The 23,884-nt window shown below is 43.7% G+C and overlaps 1 protein-coding gene across 1 annotated transcript in view; it reads right to left on the bottom strand.

Annotated features, from left to right (window-relative positions):
* Positions 1-23,884, bottom strand: part of CABP7 (calcium binding protein 7) — a 165,016-nt gene that overhangs the window by 54,770 nt on the left and 86,362 nt on the right. The window contains exon 2 of the mRNA XM_088443534.1: positions 17,135-17,278. Coding sequence (XP_088299660.1) covers positions 17,135-17,278 — 144 coding nt within the window. The remainder of the gene's footprint in view (positions 1-17,134; positions 17,279-23,884) is intronic.

Here is a 23,884-nt window from a genome sequence, read left to right as displayed (position 1 = left end):
ACACTGATATAAATAATATTACCCTAATACCAACATTACTAGATGGTCATATGTATAGATTGAACACCTCTTATATGGTCAGACAATCCTATATATATGACAGTGAAGATTATATTACACGGCTCCTACAATTACTGTCGTCAGGGACCTGACATCCAGAGAGGTCAGTGTATCACCAGATATGGGTATTACAGTGTAAATTTAAAATGAGATGGTCTTTGGGAGATTATCTCCGTTTGACATGTTTCTAATAAACAACGCTCACATCTAACATGATACACATTCAAAGGCCTTTGACAATGCTGTTTGTATAGTGAAACGCGCGTCGGCAATTCCGCTGATGTAGTGCACCACTGTATAATCATTTATTACTGTGCAACAAGATTTTACTGCTTAACATGTCCATGTAATAAGATGTATGTTGGTATGACAACTAGACCTTTGAAACAGCGTGTCTTGGAACACATCGGTAACATTAAGAATGTGACCAAAGATCTACAAAAGATGAAAAAGATTACATCAGTAGCAAGACATTTTACCTCTTACCACCATGGAGCTTGGAAAGACCTGAAAGCCTTTGGCTTGGAGAAAATTTCAATTGGTCCGAGACTAGGTGATGTTACCAAAGAACTCTTGAAGAGGGAATGTGAGTGGACTTTTAGACTTGATACGGTTAGTCCACATGGCATGAATGAAATGATCAATTATAGCCCTTTTCTCAATACTTAATAATACATTCTGTTCTCCTAATACCTCTTTATTCATATCTGTATTTATATATCACATTAAAATATCTTTAATTTTTTTATATATTTATTTATTCTATGAATTTGTTTGTAATGTCATATTTTATCTAATTACTATACTTTTGTCATTACTGTGTGGACGGTTTTCTTCCCCATTTTCTTTTTTCCCCCCTTCCCCCCTTTTTTTTACTCACCTTCACCTCATTCATTAATAACAATATTAATCTTTTTGCACCATGTTTTATTCTGTTTTTTTTCATTCTTATGCACTTTCACTAATATTGTGATTTTTTTAGGACGATCACTACTCCTTATAGATACACTATATCCAGTGGTAATACACAACTCCTTTCATTTATTTCACAAATGATGGCTATTTGCCTATTATTGTTATTATATATTTCTCACATATTTTATATTTTTCACTCATCACATTCTCCTGCTGGATTTTGCAGAGTTTTTATCATTTGCCATATAAATTAATTGCGATGGTTTCACTTATTTAGATTCAATTATTTATTTATTTCACCTTATTCACTTCATAGCTATATCTTTATCTCACTCAGCGAATACTTATTTATTCTTTGTTATCAATTTGAATGTTTTTTTTTCGCTTTTCTTTTGTCCTTTGCCTTATATATGTTTAATCTCTGTATATCTTTTGTTCTTTGCCCATTTCAATACTTTTATAGATCAGTAATGCATATAGCGTTTTTGATGTATTGCTATATTGTGCATTACCTGTACGAAATAATGAACTTTGGGACTTCTTTGCTATATTTATATATTACCTATCTAGAATCAGAACATTTAGGTGCATTTGTCTGATTATGTTTATACCATTGTTTTATGGATCAATGGTTTTATTTTGGTACTCCTAGCTGTATTCAATATTCACTACATAGCGATATACATTTGACCCTGTTTTTTGTGGACATCATGGTTATGACATTGGCTCCTGTCCTTCTGTACAGATGATAATGTTTGTTTGCCTCTATTTTAGTGGTTAATTTGACAAATTACAAGCAAACAGCCTGACTATATATTGTCTATATATTATATTATAGTTTGTATTTGACAAATTGACTGTCTCTATATTATTTATATAGACAATGTACCATGATATAATAGCTCCCGTGGTTACCATGGGGATGACATTTTATTCTGCCTCCTCTGATTTAATGTATGGCTCTTACTTTCTTGTCAATTACATGACTTATTTATGTATTGTGATACAGTTTCGCAGTTACCATAAGGACGATACTTCTTTCTGCCCCTTTTTGATCTAATGTATGGCTCCCACGTCTATATCAATTATATGACTTGTTTAACCATCATTTTTTAGTATTATTTACATCTGGCTCTTGGTGTATAGTTGCTATGACTACAATAAGGACGGTACTTTACCCCGTCCCCCTCCGGTTTTGCTTTATTCCTATTGGCTTCTGCTAATATGTCAATCTTATGACTGGTCCAATTATGTGACCGCCGCAAGTATTTACAACATATGACTTATTTAAATCAACCATTTGTGGGTTTTGTTTACATCCGGCTCTTGGTGTATAGTTGCCATGACCACAAAGAGTATGGTACTTCAACCCGCCCCCCTCCGGTTTTTCCTTACTCCTATTGGCTGCTGCCTATATATCGATCATATGACTGGTCCAATCATGTGACCGCCGCCAGTATTTACATCCGGCCACTAGCAATGACGGAGACAGCTTTCTTGAGAAAGCCCGCCCCTGGCGAAACGCGCGTCGGCTCACCAGCTGGGGGAGCCCAGTGCGCACTGAGGACCCCTTCACCCCACACCCCTTGGAGAGTGTCTGTGTCAGGTACTACCTTTATCTTTTTCCCTGCTCTCTCATTAGTTGCCCGCCATGTGGGTCCCTGCGCTGCCTTGAGCAACAGGGACACTACATTGATTGTGGCACTAACAGCAGAAGCAGGCTGCACTGTTTCTATGAGTGCCATGAGACAGTGATACTCATTCCTCGTCCTCTGAATCTCATGACGTGGAACAGCAGAGTCTGGCCAGTAAGAGCACTTATCCTGTCTTTCATATCTATTTAGATATTTATCCTGTTTGATTATTATACACTCTCCTATATTGAATAGAGGGACGCCTCTTTATTACACTCCAGTTTGGAGTGTGGTGTGCAGCTTTTTAACTATGTTATATATGTCATTTTGTCTGGTTATGTATGTTTAGTCTTTGTCTTATTTTTCGCCCAGTGATGAGGATTTATCCTCTCTAAACACTATATATATATATATATATATATATAAATATATAAATAAATGTTTATCCTATTTTCTGTAAGCTTTATTGCCAGGTGTGGCACATTAATAGTCTATTGAATTTATGTTATATGGTCCCTGCGATCAATATTACAGAGGGTGTTTGAAAGGTATTCGACTACTTAGATATTATTCCAATAGATATATATCTTTTTTCATTAAATCAATGCTTTGATGTACATGAATACCTACCCTTAGACTCTGTCCATACACCTATGGAATTAGACTTACAGTGTTACTAATTTTGAATCATTTTGATAACTGTTTTCGTCGTTTTGCTATGTAGTTATATGTCAATTGATATTTTGTGCTTTGGTTTAGTGGTAGTTTTCTATTTTAGAATTATTTATTAAAGGTATTCGTTTTATTTCACTCATTTAGCAATCCTACACCAATTCTTTCCTTATTCTTTGTCTGGGGTATGCCTCATGTATGAATTCCTTTCTTCTCCTTTTTTTGCTTCTACTATACATTACTTCAGGGAGCACCCCCTGCTTATCTCAAACCTTTTCTGTTATTAGTACACCTATTATTTATACTCCTGTGCAATGGTTTCTCTTCCCATACCCTTTTAATATAATCCTATATATATGACAGTGAAGATTATATTACACGGCTCCTACAATTACTGTCGTCAGGGACCTGACATCCAGAGAGGTCAGTGTATCACCAGATATGGGTATTACAGTGTAAATTTAAAATGAGATGGTCTTTGGGAGATTATCTCCGTTTGACATGTGTCTAATAAACAACGCTCACATCTAACATGATACACATTCAAAGGCCTTTGACAAAGCTGTTTGTATAGTGAAACGCGCGTCGGCAATTCCGCTGATGTAGTGCACCACTGTATAATCATTTATTACTGTGAAACAAGATACCGATTGACTCCGTATACGGAATCGCTAAGCTAGTGCAGTGCGGGGTGATTGCAGGTCTGCAGGAGACCAGTTATACTTTGAATGTGTATCATGTTAGATGTGAGCGTTGTATAGTAGACACGTCAAACGGAGATAATCTCCCAAAGACCATCTCATTTTACATTTACACTGTAATACCCATATCTGGTGATACACTGACCCCGCTGGATGTCAGGTCCCTGACGACAGTAATTGTAGGAGCCGTGTAATATAATCTTCACTGTCATATATATAGGATTGTCTGACCATATAAGAGGTGTTCAATCCATACGTATGATCATCTAGTAATGTTGGTATTAGGGTAATTTTATTTATGATATCAGTGTAAAATACTATTTTCATCAGGTGTTCATACCAAGAGCAACAGAATATTACGGTAACACCAGCTATTGGATACAATGAACATCCAGTAATACACTCTGCAACTAGTGATAATTGGAACATAATAGTGTTACAATCACAGGAGGAATTTCTGAAATAATTATATCACTGGTCTATTATAAAACAGCTGCACATAATATACTAAGAACAGCATTACTTCAACTTGAATTAATTGTTATTTCATGGTGAAAGCACAGAAACATTTTGGATGCTAATCTATATAAACATCAGTGGAATCATATTTTAAACATTTGTTTATTTCTCTTCACATTTTTTTCTATGTCTGTTTTTATTTCGCTAGCTTTACATGTGCTAATTACAATTAACTGATATTTTTATTACATAATCTTACCCACATACATCAAGCCACATGGGCACTATAAAAAATAGATCACATGGTCCATTTGACAGGTCAAACGATATCTCAAACTAATTCTTTTACCGCTGTGTGAATGTGTCCTAAGATCAGGGATCTACATGTTGTACTTCCTAGGCATTGGAAACAGTCCTTTTTGTCTGTCAGCCAATTTGCCATTTGCCTTTCTCTAACAGACATATTGGTCCTGTATCATATTGGACCTGGATCTTTTAAATTTGGACCCTTCCATATACTTGGCAAAGGAAGTTTCTGTCCTATATTACCAAAGTTCGGGTCAGTACCCAAAAGGGGCCAGTGTTTTCTTTGGACTGTATATGTTAATATCCTATTTGTTGGCTCACTGGATCTGCACCCCAGGCCATGAGATGAGTTGTATTGTGAGTGGCATCTTGATACTGGAATATATATATATATATATATATATATATATATATATATATATATATATATTGTTCCCACTAGGTAATTTTTTGTTAATTGTGAAATGCACGCTGCCCATTTTGTAATTGATGAATTGCGCCCCGCCTTTTCCACAGCAGACACACACTGTGGGACGAAGCAAAAAGGGAAGGTGGAACAAAGGGCTGGGCACAGCTGCTCAACCCAGGACACCCACTACATGCCTCCAGCAGCCCAATCCACGCAAGCTGGAGAGGGACACTCGAACGTACAGCTTGTCGTTGTGACTGCGAGACACCAGAGTCGGATCAGCACATGAATTTACCTGAAGGATATGGAGCAGGCTGAGGGCCTGATTCAGAGCCGGACGCTATTTGCGCTCGCTCGTTCAGAAAAAGGGGCTGGCTATTTAAATTGAGCGCTCGCAATTTGCGGTCTGTTGACGCCTTTATGTCTGAGCGAGCGAACGAAACATGCGCTTGTTATTTTGTAAAGACGCCCCCTGGCCGTTCACATCATACGTCATCTCCGCTATTTATTAGATTAATCGAGTACATCGAAAGGCGTCTAAACTGCTCGCAGTGCTTGTGGTTGGATTTTCCTACCGCAGTCATGCGAACAGTTCAGGCTAAGAAACAACCAAGTGACGTGGTCGATGACGCTGCTTTGTTAATTATGCACATCCTTAAAACGCCCGTTTTGACCGTTTGGCACGCCTGTGTTTGGATCTCCACTCCCCGTTTTCAAGCACCTTCCCCTGTTACCACCCACAAACGCCTCATCCTGTCACTCAAATTAGCAGGCACTCGCTATTTTGCGAACACACGATTTCCGACCACAATGACTGGTTGGCGCATGCGCATTACGACCCATACGCATGCGCAGATATGCGAACATCGCTCGGAGTGAACGAGCGGCCGCTTACGAGCGGCTCTGAATCAGGCCCTGAATCCTTTGGGCCAGTATCTGGCCAGACAGGCATTGTTAGATGCTACACACACAAGCTGCTGGTCATTTTGTAATTGTCAGGGAGAAGTTTGAGCAGAGGCAAGGGCGGACCGGCAGGTAGACACAGGCGGACGGTAGTGGCCATAGCTGGCCATACCTCACCCTGAAGAGGCCCCTATTGCCACTGTGACCTTAGCACAGTCTAAGCTTTTTTCCTTTTTTTAAATATCTGCCCACCGTAATAAACAGCCTTAAATTGACCTGATGTTACACCCCCAACATTATTGTCACGCCCATTTTTAAAATTGCATTCGCTGGGCCACTTGCCTGTGTTTGCCAGCCAGCCTCTGACCCTAACCCTCCCCCCTTAGTGCCTAACCCGAACCCCCCGCCATGGTGCATAACCCTAACCCCCCCATATGTAGCCTAACCCTAACCTCCCCCTCCTGCAGTCTAACCCTAAACCCCCAAGGGTGCCTAAACCTAACCCTCCCCCCCTTCCCGGCTAACAGCTAAAGGGAAGCCGCTGTACTTACCATCGGGAAGACAGCTGTCGGATCCCAGCGTTGGCATTTCCCCTCAAGTCGGGATTCTGGCGCCGGAGTCCTGTACGTGATTCGGGATTCTGGCACCAGGATTCATCAGCCGTCACCCTGATTTTTGGCAAGTTAACTACATCCTATGTAAAAGACAGCATCCAAATGTGTATGGACCTAGACGCCCACTCAAAGTGCCTATAGACACCACATTACTGTCTGGTGTTTCTTTAGATGCCACCACTGGTCGCACCACTGAAACTTGCACCAGCCCTATAGTTTCCAGAGTATGAACTCCTATGTATGTAGCCACATTCACCAGCACTCCCATAAGATACAGCATTGGATCTCTCAGCAGCATGTGATACTGTGGACCACGGGATTCTAATTGAGCGCCTGAAAACTTTCTGTGGACTGGATAGCACAGTCCTTACCTGGTTCAAATCATTTCTGACCGGCAAGTCACAGAGAGTTTCTTCTGGAGTAAACTCTTCATCACCAGTGCCACTTCCATGCGGTGTCCCACAGGTTTCTATACTATCTCCCATGCTTTTTGCAGTATACATGCTACCATTGGGTGAAATAATCAGACGTCATAGCCTGGTCTACCACTGCTATGCAGATGATACACAACTGTACCTGTCCTTTACTCCAGGTACAAAGGACCCCATAACAACTCTAAATGGCTGCCTAGCTGAGCTTCAGGAGAGGATGAGTGCCAGTTGGCTGCGACTGAACCCTGATAAAACAGAGGTCCGTATGATAGGTCACAGCACAGGGCTACAGCATAGCCAGCCAACAGGACTTACGCTTGGGGGATCAGAATTAGAAAACGCTGAACATGCGGAATCTTGGTGTTATCATGGATAGTGACTTGACACTTAAACATCAGGTATCAGCCACAATCAAATCCTCATTCTTTCATCTTAGGAACATTGCCAGAATCAATCACTTAATTCCCTCAGAAGATCTGCCTAAAGTCATACATGCATTTATATCATCACACCTAGACTACTGTAACGCCCTCTACCTTGGACTCCCAGCAAAAGAATTGCACTGCTTGCAGATGGTACAAAACGCAGCTGCCAGGCTATTAGCCAACCAGCCCCGTTCCAGCCACATAACACCCACTCTCTACTCCCTTCACTGGCTGCCTGTCAGATGGCGAATTGTTTTCAAGATTGGATTACTAACTTACAAAGCTCTACATGACCATGGCCCAAGGTAACTAAAGCAGCTTCTGATTCCGTACCGTCCCACATGAGTACTGCAATCCGTTGACGAAGGGCTATTAACAGTACCTAGAATATCCTGGAATTCGTCTGGGGGTCGAGCTTTCAGTTTTGGGGCTCCAACGTTATGGAACTCAGGGGGTCATTCAGACCTGCTCGCGAGTGCAGGACGCTCGCAAGCGGGTCGATGTTACCCCAATGCGCATGCGCACGACGGAGGGAGCTCCGTCGTGCGCATGCGCGAGACCCGGACAGCGACAGCCAAGCTGTCGCTCCGGGTCTCGCACCAAAGGGGGCGTGCTGTCGATGGTGACTGACAGCACACCCCCTTTGGTGGGTGTGCCGGGGGCGTGGCTGCCAGACGGAGGCGTCTGGCAGCTAGTGATGTCAGTGGGAGTGATTTTGGCTCTGATAGAGCCAAATCACTCCAGGGCTTGCGGTCACCGAGACCCTACCGCAGGGTCTCGTCGCAAGCCCGATGGTCGCGATGGTCTTGACCATCGCGACCATCTTTTTGGCCGCTCGCATATGCTGTGGGTGGTCACCCACAGCTATGCGAGCGGCCAGGAGGCCGCTCCATTTTTAGGTAGGAGGGCACTGATTCAGAGCGAGCGCTCTGGTCAGAGCGTCCGGCTCTGAATCAGGCCCTCACTTCCCCGCACAGTTCGAGAGGCCTCCACTCTAGAATCCTTCAAAAATAGACTCAGGACTTACCTCTTCACCCAAGCATTTCACTAATGTCCCTTGTTTAAGCTTATTTTGTGTTTTGTACTGTAAAAGCAAATGTAAAGCACTTTGAGTCCTTTAGGAGAAAAGCGCTATGTAAATAAAATTATTATTATTATTAATAGTGTGCCTATGTTTTGCCATCCCCGTTACCTACCAGGAACAACCACTAATATTGTCGAAGTCTGAATCCAAATCTTTGCTGCGTCTTTGTGTGGAGAGAATCAGGATGCATACGCTGTGCGACTTGAACCCATGCACAGTAGTAAAAACCTAGGCCCTCATTCAGAGACGTACGCTCTGAGCAGAGCGCACGCTCTGAATGAGGGCCGGCCTCCATGAAAATGGAGCGTCCTCCTGGACGCTCGTATAGCTGTGGGTCACCACCCACAGGCTATACGTGCGTGCAGTTTGATGGCCGTGATGGTCTTGACCATCGCGACCATCGAAACTGCGAGCCGGAGCCTGCGGTTGAGGTTTTCAACCGCAAGCTCCGGAGTGATTTTGGCTCTATCAGAGCCAAAATCACTCCCACTGACATCACTAGTGATGTCAGTGGGCCGGCTTCTGACGGGAGGCGTTCCCGCGGGAACGCCCCCGTCAGGGAGGCACGCCCCCAGAACGCCTACCAAAGGGGGCGTGCTGTCAATCAACATCGACAGCACGCCCCCTTTGATCAGACACAACGAGCGAAGGACTTTCCTTCGCTCGCCGCGTCTGACGCATGCGCACGACGGAGCTCGCGAGTGGGTCTGAATCAGGCCCCTAGACCATTTTCATCTATTCATCGGCACTACGTCCAACTCAGAATCAGGCCCAATAATGTGTATATTCCATACATTCCAGTTCAAGAGAATTGACTGGAATTCATCACATCCCTGTGTCAAAAGTCTCCCAGGGCAAATGACTAAATTTAGTGGAATGGAAATTTTATTGGCTAATCTTGGTATAAACCATACGATTTTCTCCTGATTATTATATAGCTGATCCCATTGAGACAGCAATTCCTGTGATGTGTGAGTGCACTCATCTAGTAACCATCTCAGGACCTGATTCAGCAAGGATCGCAGTTGTCAATACACACGCAATCGGCCGATTGTTGCATACTGCGCATACATCGCAGTACGCGTGCACGAACTAGCCATTGCAATCGTGACTGCGATTGCAGAGGCTACGCAGACCCCTCGCAGAATTATTGACAGGAAGTGCCGTTTGTGGGTGGTGACAGGGGGGTGGTTGGGGAAACGTAGGCATGCCAGTGTGTTCGCACGCTGTTGCAGGGACGTGCATAAATTATCCACTGCGATGCCATACGCAGTGTGAGGTCTCATAGCGTGCGTGTAAGTTAGAGCAAGGTCTGGGCTTGTGCAAGTGTGCGTGAGGCTGCGATGGTACTCGATTGTACCGATGGTTTCGCTATTCTGCTAAACATTACGGATGTGTGTAAGGTAAAGTGGGCGTCCTTATGTTGTGCTGAGTTTGCATTGCGATCGCAGTGGATTAGCTTGCTACCGCAGTTGAACTGCATGCGTACGCAATATTGCGATCCATAGTGAATCAGGCCCTCAATCTGTTGTTTGGTGCCTAAGCAACAGATTGTTTTATTATGTGTTGTACTTGAGTATTATTCTGTCTGTGTTACTGTTATTAACCTAGCTAGTTCTTGGCTATGCTTATTTGTTTGTGACCCTGACGTCTGCCTGTTGTACAGATTCCAAACAATTTGTGCCTTCCCGAACTTGGGCCCTGATTCAGACCCACTCGCGAGCGGCTGTCCGCTCGCAAGTGGGTCGATGTTCTGCACTGAGCATGCGCACGACGGAGGGAGTTCCGTCGTGCGCATGCGCCAGACGCGACGAGCGAAGGAAAGTCCTTCGCTCGTTGTGTCTGATCAAAGGGGGCGTGCTGTCGATGTTGACTGACAGCACGCCCCCTTTGGTGGGCGTGCCGGGGGTGTGCCTCCCTGACGGGGGCGTTCCCACGGGAACGCCTCCCGTCAGAAGCCGGCCCACTGACATCACTAGTGATGTCAGTGGGAGTGATTTTGGCTCTAATAGAGCCAAAATCACTCCGGGGCTTGCGGTTGAAAACCTCAACCGCAGGCTCCGGCTCGCAGTTTCGATGGTCGCGATGGTCACGACCATCGCGGCCATCAAACTTCACGCTCGTATAGGCTGTGGGTGGTGACCCACAGCTATACGAGCGTCCAGGAGGACGCTCCATTTTTATGGAGGGCGGCCCTCATTCAGAGCGTGCGCTCTGCTCAGAGCGTACGGCTCTGAATGAGGGCCTTGGTCTTGTAACTCACTATGATATATGTCTTGTCCTTCTGTATAATCAGCTGCTATCTAGCCAAGCTAGTTCTAGGAGCCATGACTTGTCGGTTCCCTGTAGCAAAATTCTTGATGAAAACCGGGATTCCTATTAGACACTGGTCTTAGATTTAACCAACACTTACTAATAGCCTTGTGATGTCACATGTGAGACAATGTATTACAGTCTTTCCTGGACATAGGGTTTAATTTAGAATCCTACACTAATAGCTTTCGCTGCTGCATCTTTGGTTGCAGCAGTCATGCTAAAATATGCTAATGCTATGGGAGGCGTCTGAAGGAAAAAAAGACACCTTCTGTCAGCATCCCAGATCCGAGTGCTGCGTCCGAAGACGCAGCGTCGGATCACTGGTTGAGATGGATGCAGCAAGTAAAGCTGGCCACACACTAGAACAACTTACATCCAACCAGCCAACTTGTTGATTGGTTGGAATGAAAATCTGGTAAGGAATGGGAGTAGATGATTATCAGCAATTTACTCCTAAATGCCAGAAAACAGATGAAAATGGTCGGTCAGACAAGTTTGTTAAATGTTTGATCTAAACTATTTGTTCATACAACAGTTTTGGTCCATTTTTCAGCGTCTGGGAGCAAGTTGCTGATTGTATTCCTTACCAGATTTTCATTCCAACCAATCTACTAGTTGGCTGGTTGGACAGATAATCTTTAGATGTGTGGCCAGCTTAAGTCTTACTCAGAATGGGTGATGGACCTCTACAGCATACATGCCTACTCTCCCGATGTGGTCCCGGTTTCCCCGGAAATGTAGGCATGTCTCCCGGCCCCTCCAGTGCCCCCCGCTATACTTACCCAAACATCCGCAGCGGGCGGGGGGGGGGACAGATGACGCGATTCTCACTGAATCGTGTCATCATGACCCTGCCCTGCTCCACAATGCTGGAAATCTCGGCATTGTGTAGCGGGGGCGGGACCAAAATTACGCGCATAAGTGACTCCACCCCTCGCCCCGCCCCAAACAACAAGTCCTGGCTGCTCCCTCCTGCAAGGGACAGCCAGGATATCGGTAAGTATGCTCTGTGAAAGCCAGAATTCTTGCTGGTTGGTAGGTGTCCAAATATTTTTTTTTCGAAAGAATATGCAAATAAATTGTTTAAAAATCATACAATGCGATTTCCGGAATTTTTTGTTCTGATTCTGTCTCTCACAGTTAAAGTGTAGCTATGATGGAAATTACAGACCTCTCTCATCTTTTAAAGTGCAACAACTTGCACAATCGGTGGCTGTCCAAATACTTTTTTGCCCCACTTGTATATATATATATATATTTAGAATATGGAGCGCCATGTTTTAACAGTTGCACAGGCGCAGCTGCAACTAATCACTGGAGCACAGGAAGGGTTTAAAACTCTCACACACATGATGCTCCTTGCTCCTGATGCTGGACAAACTGGCCAGGCGATAGGCCTGGGGGTGGTGGTTAGAATTAGGGTGCCGGGACCTGGAGGATCCACAGACATTAGCACAAGGAGTGCTGTAACATTTACTTTTATGTTGTTTGCGTATTTTATGTTATGTACCTGTATGTGTGCAGGCCTAACCTCACGTATGCTAAGGTGCAGTGTCGGCTACCATTAAAAAGACACTGCTTCACCAAGTACCTGCCTGTCTGGACTCCACATTTCAATACCCTGTGTTACAATATACAGTGCATCCGGAAAGTATTCACAGCGCTTCACTTATTCCACTTTTTGTTATGTTACATCCTTATTCCAAAATGGAATAAATTCATTTTTGTCCTCAAAATTATACACACAATACCCCATAATGACAATGTGTAAAAAGGTTTTTTGAGATTTTTGCAAATTTAATAAAAAAAAAAAAAATCAAGAAATCTCATGTACATATTCTCAGCCTTTGCCATGGAGCTCAAAATTGAGCTCAGGTGCATCCTGGTTCCACTGATCATCCTTGTGATGTTCCTACAGCTTAATTGGAGTCTATCTGTGATAAATTCAGTTGTTTGGACATGATTTTGAAATGGCATACACTTGTCTATATAAAGGGCTTCATTCAGAGGCGGCCGTACAGTCTACGATGACCATCGCGACCATCACCCTAGCGGTCGTTAGAGCTGTGGGTGTAAACCCACAGCCTAATGACCGAAACAGAGGCGGCCGGTCAGGATGCAAACGGCCGCCCAGTTTCTGAGCGACCGCTTGCATCCTCCGACCGCCTCTGAATGAGGGCCAAAGTCCCACGCTTGACAGTGCATGTCAGAGCACAAACCAAGCATGAAGTCCAAGGAATTGTCTGTAGACCTCCGAGACAGGATTGTCTCGAGACACAGATCTGGGGAAGGGTACAGAAAAATATCAGCTGCTTTGAAGGTCCCAATGAGCACAGTGGCCTCCATCATCCGTAAATGGAAGACATAAGAACCACAAGGACTCTTGCTAGAGTTGGCCGGCTGTCTAAACTGTGCGATCATGGGAGAAGGACCCTAGTCAGGGAGGTGACCAAGAACCCGATGGTCACTCTGTCAGAGCTACAGCATTCCTCTGTGGAGAGATCATCACCTTCCAGAAGGACAACCATCTCTGCAGCAATCCACCAATCAGGCCTGTATTGTAGAGTGGCCAGATGAAAGCCACTCCTTAGTTAAAAGCACATGGCAGCCCACCTGGAGTTTGCCAAAATGCACCTGAAGGACTTTCAGACAATGAGAAACAAAATTCTCTGGTCTGATGAGACAAAGATTGAACTTTTTGGCGTGAATGCCAGGCGTTATATTTGGCAGGAAAATAGGCACCGCTCATCACCAGGCCAATACCATCCCTACAGTGAAGCATGGTGGTGGCAGCATCATGCTGTGGGCATGTTTTTCAGCAGCAGGAACTGGGAGATTAGTCAGGATAGAGGAAAAGATGAATGCAACAACGTACAGAGACATCCTGGATGAAAACCTGCTCCAGAGTGCTCTTGACCTAAGACTGGGGCGACGTTTCATCTTTCAGCAGGACAACGACCCTAAGCACACAGCCAAAATATCAAAGGAGTGGCTTCAGGACAACTCTGTGAGTGTCCTTGAGTGGCTCAGCCAGAGCCCAGACTTGAATGCGATTGAACATCTCTGGAGAGATCTGAAAATGGCTGTGCACCGACGCTTCCCATCCAACCTGATGGAGCTTGAGAGGTGCTGCAAAGAGGAATGGGCAAAACTGCCCAAAGATAGGTGTGCCAAGCTTGTGGCATCATATTCAAAAATACTTGAGGCTGTAATTGCTGCCAAAGGTGCATCAACAAAGTATTAAGCAAAGGCTGTGAATACTTATGTACATGTGATTTCTTGTTTTTGTTTTTTTTTAATTAAATTTGCAAACATCTCAAAAAAAGTTTTTACACGTTGTCATTATGGGGTATTGTGTGTAGAATTTTGAGGACAAAAATTAATTTATTCAATTTTGGAATAAGGCTGTAACATAACAAATTGTGGAAAAAGTGAAGCGCTGTGAATACTTTCCAGATGCACTGTATATATGGGTTGGATACGGGAACACACACACAAAGCACAAATAAGAGAGGGAGAGGGGGAGAGAGAGAGATTCCAAAATGTTTATACAAATTGCTGACAATTATAACTGTTTTAAAAAATCAATTATATCCCTTGTATTTGCAAGGTCAACTTTGAACAGATGCAATATTACCTTAAAAGTTGCACAATATGTTAATTGCTGTCACTTATATAAGAGATTAGGTATAGTTCCGCCCAGCCCTCTAGTTGGTGGAGTAGGTGCATACGCCCAAGCACCTACCTTTGGAGAGCCTCATACTCGCTACCCAGACTACCCACTGTATTCCAGGGTACATTGTGGATATCCTGTTGTCAACCCTCTAAATAGAAATACATCTCTCTAGAAGAACCTACAGCATGGCAGAGACTGTCAGAAAAAGGATTTAAATAGTATTAAAGAACACTGCAAAGAAATAATACTGCAGATACTGCATAACTTAAGGCAGAAATCTGCTGAAAAGTACAAGACCATTGCAAAAGCAGTGAACATGCCTCAGCTCTCAGGGGCTGATGCTAATCGCAGATTCACGATTATAGGGAAACTGCACGTGCGCAGGACCGTTCTGCGAATCTGCAGAACAGGTCCTGCATGATCGCACGCAGTCTCTTCTATGCCTCTGCCTGATTGACAGGCAGAGGCATTTAAGGGGCGATGCGGGGTCAGAAACAACTGGCGTTCCCGGAAACGGGCATGTCCGGTCCCATTTTCTGGGAGTGACAAGGCCAGGGACTGCGTCCACGGACATAGTTTCCTGGCCTCGCAAGCCGGCCAGCCGGAGTAAGCTGATGGTCGTGATGGTGATGCCAGCCTGCGACCTCGGTTGCAGTGCTGGGATTGCAAATGCAGCAGGGGGTGTCATACACTTCCTACCACATTTGCATATTAGCAGCGTGCAGCTTTGCAATTTCGCCCTAAGCTGAATTAGCCCCTCAGTGCACTGTACAGCTACTGCAAAGCCAAATGAACGACCTGCAGAAGTCAGTGGCTGAGATGGCTAATAATGTACATGGGTCAACAATCTCCAATGTATTCCCCATGAAAGGACCTTAATAGAGTGTCACAAAGAAGGATCCCTGATTGCTAAGACCCATATGCTTTCCCTGAGAAACTACTACCAAATAGTGCAAATATGCTGCAGAAGGTCAGAGATGTACGCTAGTGCCGCTGCAGCTGCAAATGTGTACACAGCATCTGTGCGAAAGTGGGAAATGTTACAACTGCCAGGATTTGTATTGAGATGCCTATCGGCAGCTTCATAAATCAAAGCGTCTGCATACAAAGATGCAGCATCGGTCGCAGATCAGTCAATAATCAGCTTTCTGAGTAAATCTATGGTCGCACAGGTGAGACACCATTTACTGCATATGGGATCGCAGTAACGAGCTAAGACACGCCCGGGAAATGGCCACAAGACACCTGATTTTCAGTCGCCAAACCCATGTTGCTGTCCACAAATGGTCCCTGCCTTTCAATTTCTTAGCCAATAAAACCTCACTGTAAGTAAACATGAGGCATGCGCAGTGCGACTCTGACACAGACCACCGATAATCACTCAACTGCATAAACTTCGGCACTGCGTCCATCTCTGAATCCGGTCCTATGTCATCTAATGAGACAAAGATGACATTTTTTAGCCTGAATGTGGGGATGGGGCTAGAATACTTTTTCAATAGATGTAATTATCTACTAATTAGCAACATAAACATTTGTGAAGAAACCATCATCTAACTAACCCTAAAATAACAGCATTATTGTATAAGTTACATTGGACTGCGTGTATCTGGCCTATCTAACTATTCAGTACTGAGCTCATATTTACCTAACAGACTGCATGTCTCCTCAGGTTGTGGCAGAAGCTGCGATGCTTGCCTATTTCCCATAGGTTGTACCAAAGGGTTCATGTTTACTTCGCATTACCTTATATTCCTAGTTCTCAGGAGTTTCCTACTAGTGTTCTGTGACATTCATGTAAAGTTGTACTTTCAAAAGCTATAATCCTGTCACTGGCATTCGTTTGGCACCCATCTTTGGATCAACCACTCTCAGGCTAGCTCAGAACTGTCTATCACGGACTCTGGTGGGTTTTAATTGAATTGGTGACCTGTGCATGCAGGCTTAGTAATAAGGTAGTTGATAATCAATTGACATAAGTGTAGTAGCTCAGCAAACTAGAGGCTCGGTCCAATTAGGTGCGAGTTCCTCACACCCGCTAGTAAGTGTGACTGTATGCCGTACTTACTGTACCTCCAGACTCGCACATTTCTGTTCGCAAACCAATAGGGATGTGAGCAAAAATATGTGAGTTGAGAACAGCCCGCAAGAGGGGCGAATTGTCGTGGTGTTACTGGAATTTCTAAGCCGTTCCAGCAATTATCCATATATTATTTTAACTGTAAAACAAAGAATATTGTATAATGCAAAATAAGGTTCTAAGTGATAGTAAATATTTTTGGCTTTATCTAGAGTAAAAAACTACTTATGAATATAGTATGTGGAACAAGATATAACAAACATATAATATGCAATTATGTAGAAACAGAAATATGTAGAAACATATAAACTACAGTTGTACTGCTATTAATTGTAATAAGGATATATAGAGAATCAGTTCAATATCCTTGAGAACAGATATAAAATATTAATTTATCTGCTCTGTTCTATAAACTATAAAGAAGTACAGACAATGCTCCCAGGCCTTACCATCCATATCCAGTCTCTGTATAATAACCTCCAGTTCCACTTCATTGGGCATATACCCCAAAGACCTCATTGCAGTGCCCAGCTCCTGCTTGGAGATGAATCCATTTCCATCCCGATCAAACACCTTGAAGGCTTCTCGAATCTCTGTGTACACAAAGAATAATAATTTATCACACATTATATACCTATAATACACTGCCTTACTCCTTACATGCTAGGCTATGTGTTATAGGTATATAATCATCCATTATATACCTATAACACATTGCCTTACTCCTTACACGCTAGGCTATGTGTTATAGGTATATAATCACCCATTATATACCTATAACACATTGCCTTACTCCTTACACGCTAGGCTATGTGTTATAGGTATATAATCACCCATTATATACCTATAACACATTGCCTTACTCCTTACACGCTAGGCTATGTGTTATAGGTATATAATCACCCATTATATACCTATAACACATTGCCTTACTCCTTACACACTAGGCTATGTGTTATAGGTATATAATCACCCATTATATACCTATAACACATAGCCTAGAGTGTAAGGAGTAAGGCAATGTGTTATAGGTATATAATCACCCATTATATACCTATAACACATTGCCTTACTCCTTACACACTAGGCTATGTGTTATAGGTATATAATCACCCATTATATACCTATAACACATTGCCTTACTCCTTACACGCTAGGCTATGTGTTATAGGTATATAATCACCCATTATATGCCTATAACACATAGCCTAGAGTGTAAGGAGGAAGGCAATGTGTTATAGGTTTATAATCACCCATTATATACCTATAACACATTGCCTTACTCCTTACACACTAGGCTATGTGTAATAGGTATATAATTACCCATTATATACCTATAACACATTGCCTTACTCCTTACGCGCTAGAAAGACACATCATTGGCCTGATTCTGAATTGGACAAGTGCAAAACCAGATACTTCTCATGCTTTTCTGCAGATTGCACATAAGGCAAAAACAGCAAACCAGTTCTGACTCTGAGCATGCATCCGGCAAAGCATCTGCAGTGGCAATGAGCAAGTCAGATCTCCAGTGTGTTTGGAAGGCATTCCTGGACGGCAACTGGGAGGTTATCATGTGGATGCACGGATCAGATGCGTCTTATGGGAGTGTCGTGGGAGTGTAGTCTGACGTTTGAGCTTGTTTGAGGTGTGTGGGTGCAGATGGGACACCTGCTCAATATGGATCTTTTACACTCGGCATGGAGTAATTGCAGGTGCAAATACAAATGATGACAGCTGCAACTGCGGCCAGAAAACCAGTGGATGGTGCGACTTATATGCATGAGGTCGCACGGATGGTCGCATAGATGAATGGATGTTCACGTTAGTAAGTTAGTATATCTGGCTGCCATGGACTTCTGCTTTGTGTTCAACTCAGAATCAGACCCAACACTGGTTTAATTAAACAAAACAGAACAATACTGTCCATGTGAAAAGTCCTTAATTAAATTTACAATATAAAGAAATTGAAGCAGTACATATTAAATAAATATTGTGCATGATGCGACCTATTCCTCACAACGACTTCAGAGCACAACTCTTCTGATGTAGAACACTGTGCGCTTGGTTCTGCATCGGACACAGCAGTGGACCGATGTTTTTAATCTGTGCATCTGCACATGTGTCTGAGTCACACCGTGCATGCGCCCTGATTTTGTTCATATAAAGTCGCCGATCAAATTGAGATGGTAGCAGAAATGTAAGGGCCGTTCCTGGACAGGACTGGGAGGTAAGGGGGTGAAAAAAAAATGCAGGGCTGGTGAAAGTTTTAATGTTGCGACCAATGGTGCAACAGGCTGAAGCGGCATTTCAGCCTGTATGGACACTGACAGTGGGTGTCTCAGTACATTGCACATGCAGATGCACGGATGTACACCAGGGAAGGGCTGGTAGCAGCATTGGCATAAAATCGCAGATGTAAGCCCGGCCAAAGACACAGATACGGAACCAGAATCAGGCCATGTATAAAGTGAGCTCCCAAGATTTCCTGTTCTAGCCCATCCTTTTGTTAGGGTAGCCTGGGAACGCAGTACAATACTTGGCGCCTGTCATGTTTTGAATCTTTTCACAACCAGTGCATTTTGCACCCCAGCACCCAGTATCACCATTACCAATTTGTCAATTATTTGTCTTCTGTTCTACTGTATATTCTTCTAATATTATTAGAGCAGAGTTTGATACTAAAATTATTCTACCACTACAAAGATCGGTTCCATAAACATTTATCATTTATGTCATTTTTAATATGTTGAATGCAAAATATACACTACTGTGCAAAAGTTTTAGGCAGGTGTGCTGCAAAGTAAGACTGCTTTCAAAAATAGAAGTGTTAATAGTAAATTTTAACAAAATGCAACGTGAATAATGGCTCCAAATGTATTCTGCAGCAGGACAATGACCCCATTTCATACAGTCAATGGGCTTGATTCAGCAAGGATCACTATTGCGATCGTGGCTGCAATTGCACACGCAGTTCTGCTGTGAAAGTATGCTAATAATTACAATTGCAACGCACTCGCACGGACAACATGCAGACGCCCACTTCCCCTCTCGCACATCCTTAATACCTTACAATCCATCCAATACAACGGTAACATCAAAGTACATTGGAGCCTCTCGTTCAATTCCGGCAGGTCAGACCTCACTTATAAATTGCTAACTTTCCTGTACGCAGTGAGCACTCAAGCTGCGTATGCCGTTGCAGGAGCTAATTTATGCACACCCCTGTCACCACCCCCAAACGCTCTCTGCCTGCCAATCACTCTGCAATTGCTCTGCATGATCTCCGTGATCGTAGTGAAGCATTCGCGCACGTGCACTGTGCTATGTATGCGCAGTACACAATAATCAGCCGTCTGCATAAACGATTGCAATAGCGATCCTTGCTGAATCAGGCCCTGGCCTCTGGAAGTGGTTTAGGGTGTGGGGGGGGGGAGGTTAGGTTCAGGCACTGGGTGGGGAGGTTAGGGTCAGGAACCAAAGACGGAGGGTTAGCATACCCCTCAACAAATGTCAGTATGCTAGCCCTGTCAGGATGCCAGTGTCAGGATACTGCCGGCATCCCATACCGATTCCACTGGAAAGATAAGGAGGCAGGGGGCTGGAAAGATAAAGGGGCAGGGGGCTGGTAAGATAAGGGGGAGGAAGGCTGGAAAGACAAGGGGGCAGGAGACTGGAGCTGCAATAAGGCAGGAAGCTCAGGTGACATGGGGCAGGAAGTGACACAGGCGCTTCAATGTCATGGCAAGCTTGAGGTGAAACAGAGCTGGAGGTTACACAGAGCAGGGGCAGGAGAGATACAGGAGGCTAGAAGGGATATGGGGATGGAGCTGAAGGTGATACCGAGCAGGAGGGTGAAGAGACACATGTGGATGGAGGGGACATGAGGCAGTAGGTGACACAAGGAACAGGAGGCTGGAAGAGACAGCAGGAAGCTGAATGGCGTAGGGATCTGGAGGTGACACAGCGAGCAGGAGGATGGAGGAGACACGAGGCAGGAGGCTGGAATGTTGCAGGGATCTGGAGGTGACACAGGAAGCAGGAGGCTGAAGATGACAGGGGACATGTAGCTGGAAAGACACGGGGAGAGATGAGATGACATGAAGCCGGAGGCCGGAGGGGACACAGGTGGCGAATCTGATTGAACCTCTGTTGTATGATAATGACACTAGTTATATTCCTACACAAACAGGCATCTTCTGGACAATGGGATTTCCAACATGAATAGTGAAGACACCGTCTGCCCAGAGAGGATTAATTTCTTCAGAGGTTCCACATCGCATATAAGCCACCAAATAGGTAAGGTTAGGAGTATTTTTATATCGCATTCACATGCTGTGCCTGTGCCAAATATATTAGAATTGCACATAGGACACATGCCAGGGAATTGCAGAGAGAGAGTCCAATGAGCTTCAAAACAAAAGATGTGTAAAAGCAACTCCACACATGACATCTTTTGTGTTGCAGATCATTGCTCTGTTCTCTCTCTACAGTTCAAAAACCCCAGCACATGTACTGTGTGCAATTCTATTTGGCACAGGAACTACAGTATGCAAACAGTCCAGTCACAGTGATCCCCCCCCCATGTCTTTCTCACTGGCCCCATCTCATCTTGCCCAGTGTCCCCCACCATCTCACTGACTCCCCCATCCCAGTGTCTACCCACTTCCATCCCCAACCAGCCCACTGCCCCTCAAAAATAACCCCCTCTAGCCATTCAGTGTCCCTCCATTATTCAGCCCAGTGTACCCCTTCTTCAGCCAAGTGTTCCCCTTTCCTACTACCATCTTTGCCCTCTTTCTATCCAGCCCAGTGCCCCCCTATATACCACACGCTGCCCCTCCCCATTATCCTCTACCTGTCACCCACTGCCTTTCACTCTCTACCTGGTGTCACCCACTGCTCCTCCCTGACACCCTATTTCTGGCATCACCCACTGCCTCTCTCTGTCACATTTATGTCTGATGAGAGTATCATCATCCAAACCATAGGAATGGTTAATTGTAAAAGTCACCAAAAGCTCAAATAATAATATGGTCTGAATTTTATATAAGTCACTAGAATGTTCTTTTTAATATGTATGGGTTACTCATAATGCTCTCTGTTCTCTCACTAGAATACTTTGAGGATTGTGCAGAGGTTATTGTAATGCTATCTGTAATTTTATAGAAGTCACTGGTAGAAAGGCTGGGGCCACATGTTTATGCTTGCCCCCAGGATGAAAGTTACCAGCCAGCCCCTGCCTGGCGGCCCATAACCCTCCCTTAGTGGCCCTAACCCTAACCTCCCACGGGGGTGCCTTACCCTAACCCTGCCCCTTATGGTGCCTAACCCTAACCCCCCCTTCCCACACCCTAAATTTACCCTCCCAGGGGGGTGCCGAACCCTAACCCTAAGACTCCTCCCCACAGCCTAACCCTAATCCTCCCTGAGGGGTGCCTAACCCTAATTTCCCCCTGGGGTCCCTAAACCAAACTCGCCCTTCCCCGGGCTAAACACGCATACTTACCCGGATCCTTGTTCGGGATATCCTGATCCCATTCGGGATAGCAAGATCAGCATTTTGCTGGGCGGCAGGATTCCGGCGTCGGTTTATCGACGGCCGGCCTCCCATCTGCCGGCATATTGATTACATCCCTATATGACACATCGCCTCAGACAATTTTATAGTGCACAAATGACACAACTATTTTGCTGCAGAACGTATTAGACTGTGACTTCACCCTGCAAGCAAACACGTAATTGTTTTGAATTGTTCATTCCAAATCTGTGATTAAGCTGCATCATGTCAACTGCATTTTTAGCTACCATGATCACTGTCACTTGGGACAGATTTGTAAGCCTACAGAGATAAAACTACTTACATACACAGATAAAGGCACACCAATGAAAATAAAAACATGAAAAGAAAATTCATACATTGGTAAAGTTTTTTTTTTTTACTCTAATTTACATGCTTTCATTAGAACAGAACTTGGTATGTGTGTTAGTTCTTGTTGCCATAATGTAATTTTGTACTATATTTATGGTCATTTTCTTTCTGTAAAGCAGTGGATAAATTGTATTATACTAATTAAATAAATACACAAGAATATATAAGGGCAATAGATAGGTAATGGATTTATTGAGTGGGTGGTTGTGTTTGTTGAGAATAGCCACTTGATGACAAGCCGGAAAAAAATACATTACATGACAAAATGTTATTGAACTAGAATGCAGAATTGATATATCCGGAATAAACAGCAAAGAGATAAATCTCTGCAGAGGTCACATCTTCAGAATAACCTAAGGAACCTATGACCGCTAATGGTATATCCACTCCATTGTTCCATTCTGTAATAAGAATACAGAACTGTGGCAATAAGCGGCTGAAATGCTGTCTGAATTATGTAACAAAAAGTATTGGAAAAAAAACAACTAAAAGTCTAAGGAGGGAGAAAAAAGGAGGAGGTAAAAAATAGTGGGGGATGTGATAAAGCATGGGGTCAGGACTATAACCCTCATTAATAGCTCTGTGCTTCAAACATCTACAAATATACTGCAGTGTTGCACAAACATATTACAAATATAATTACAGGCTGTATTTAAAGAACAAAATGTATAAGTAACTGTAGATGTCTTATACACTGCAGTCACGTGATGAACAAACGAGCAACATACATTACTATACATAGATCTGCAGTGTAGTCACACACATTTGCATACATAAACTTCAATCAAAGACTGTAGATTATTTTACACTTATGCAGCTACTTACAGACTGTCATCACATATATATTTGAAAACACAGAGGTTATACACACTACACAGTAATACAATGTAAACATTTCCCTTCTGCAGGCAGAGCATGGCATATACAGTATAAACACATACACACTGCAGCCACTAAACATACCCACGATGACTCCTCACATTGTAAAACTAAAGTCACATACACAAATCATACACATAATATACACACATATGCAAGCTCCATGCAGATTTATCTGTTACCAGCCAACGGCTGTCTTCATTTCCATTGTCTGTTATTGTATCATATCTCCTCATGTGCCGTTATCAGTTACAGGTCTGCAGACACTGTGTAATATATGTAAATAATAAACATATCCATGTAGAATCAAGCTAGACCCACACATTTTTACACACGCTACACATGCACACACATACACCGCAGTCTCCAGGTCTCCTCAGCTCACTCC

This window comes from Taudactylus pleione, unplaced genomic scaffold (assembly GCF_031769625.1).
Source record: "Taudactylus pleione unplaced genomic scaffold, aTauple2 ptg000330l, whole genome shotgun sequence".
NCBI classification, from domain to species: Eukaryota; Metazoa; Chordata; class Amphibia; order Anura; family Myobatrachidae; genus Taudactylus; species Taudactylus pleione.
The sequence above is the reverse complement of the archived record's forward strand: the minus strand, read 5'-3'. Positions and strand labels throughout refer to the sequence as shown.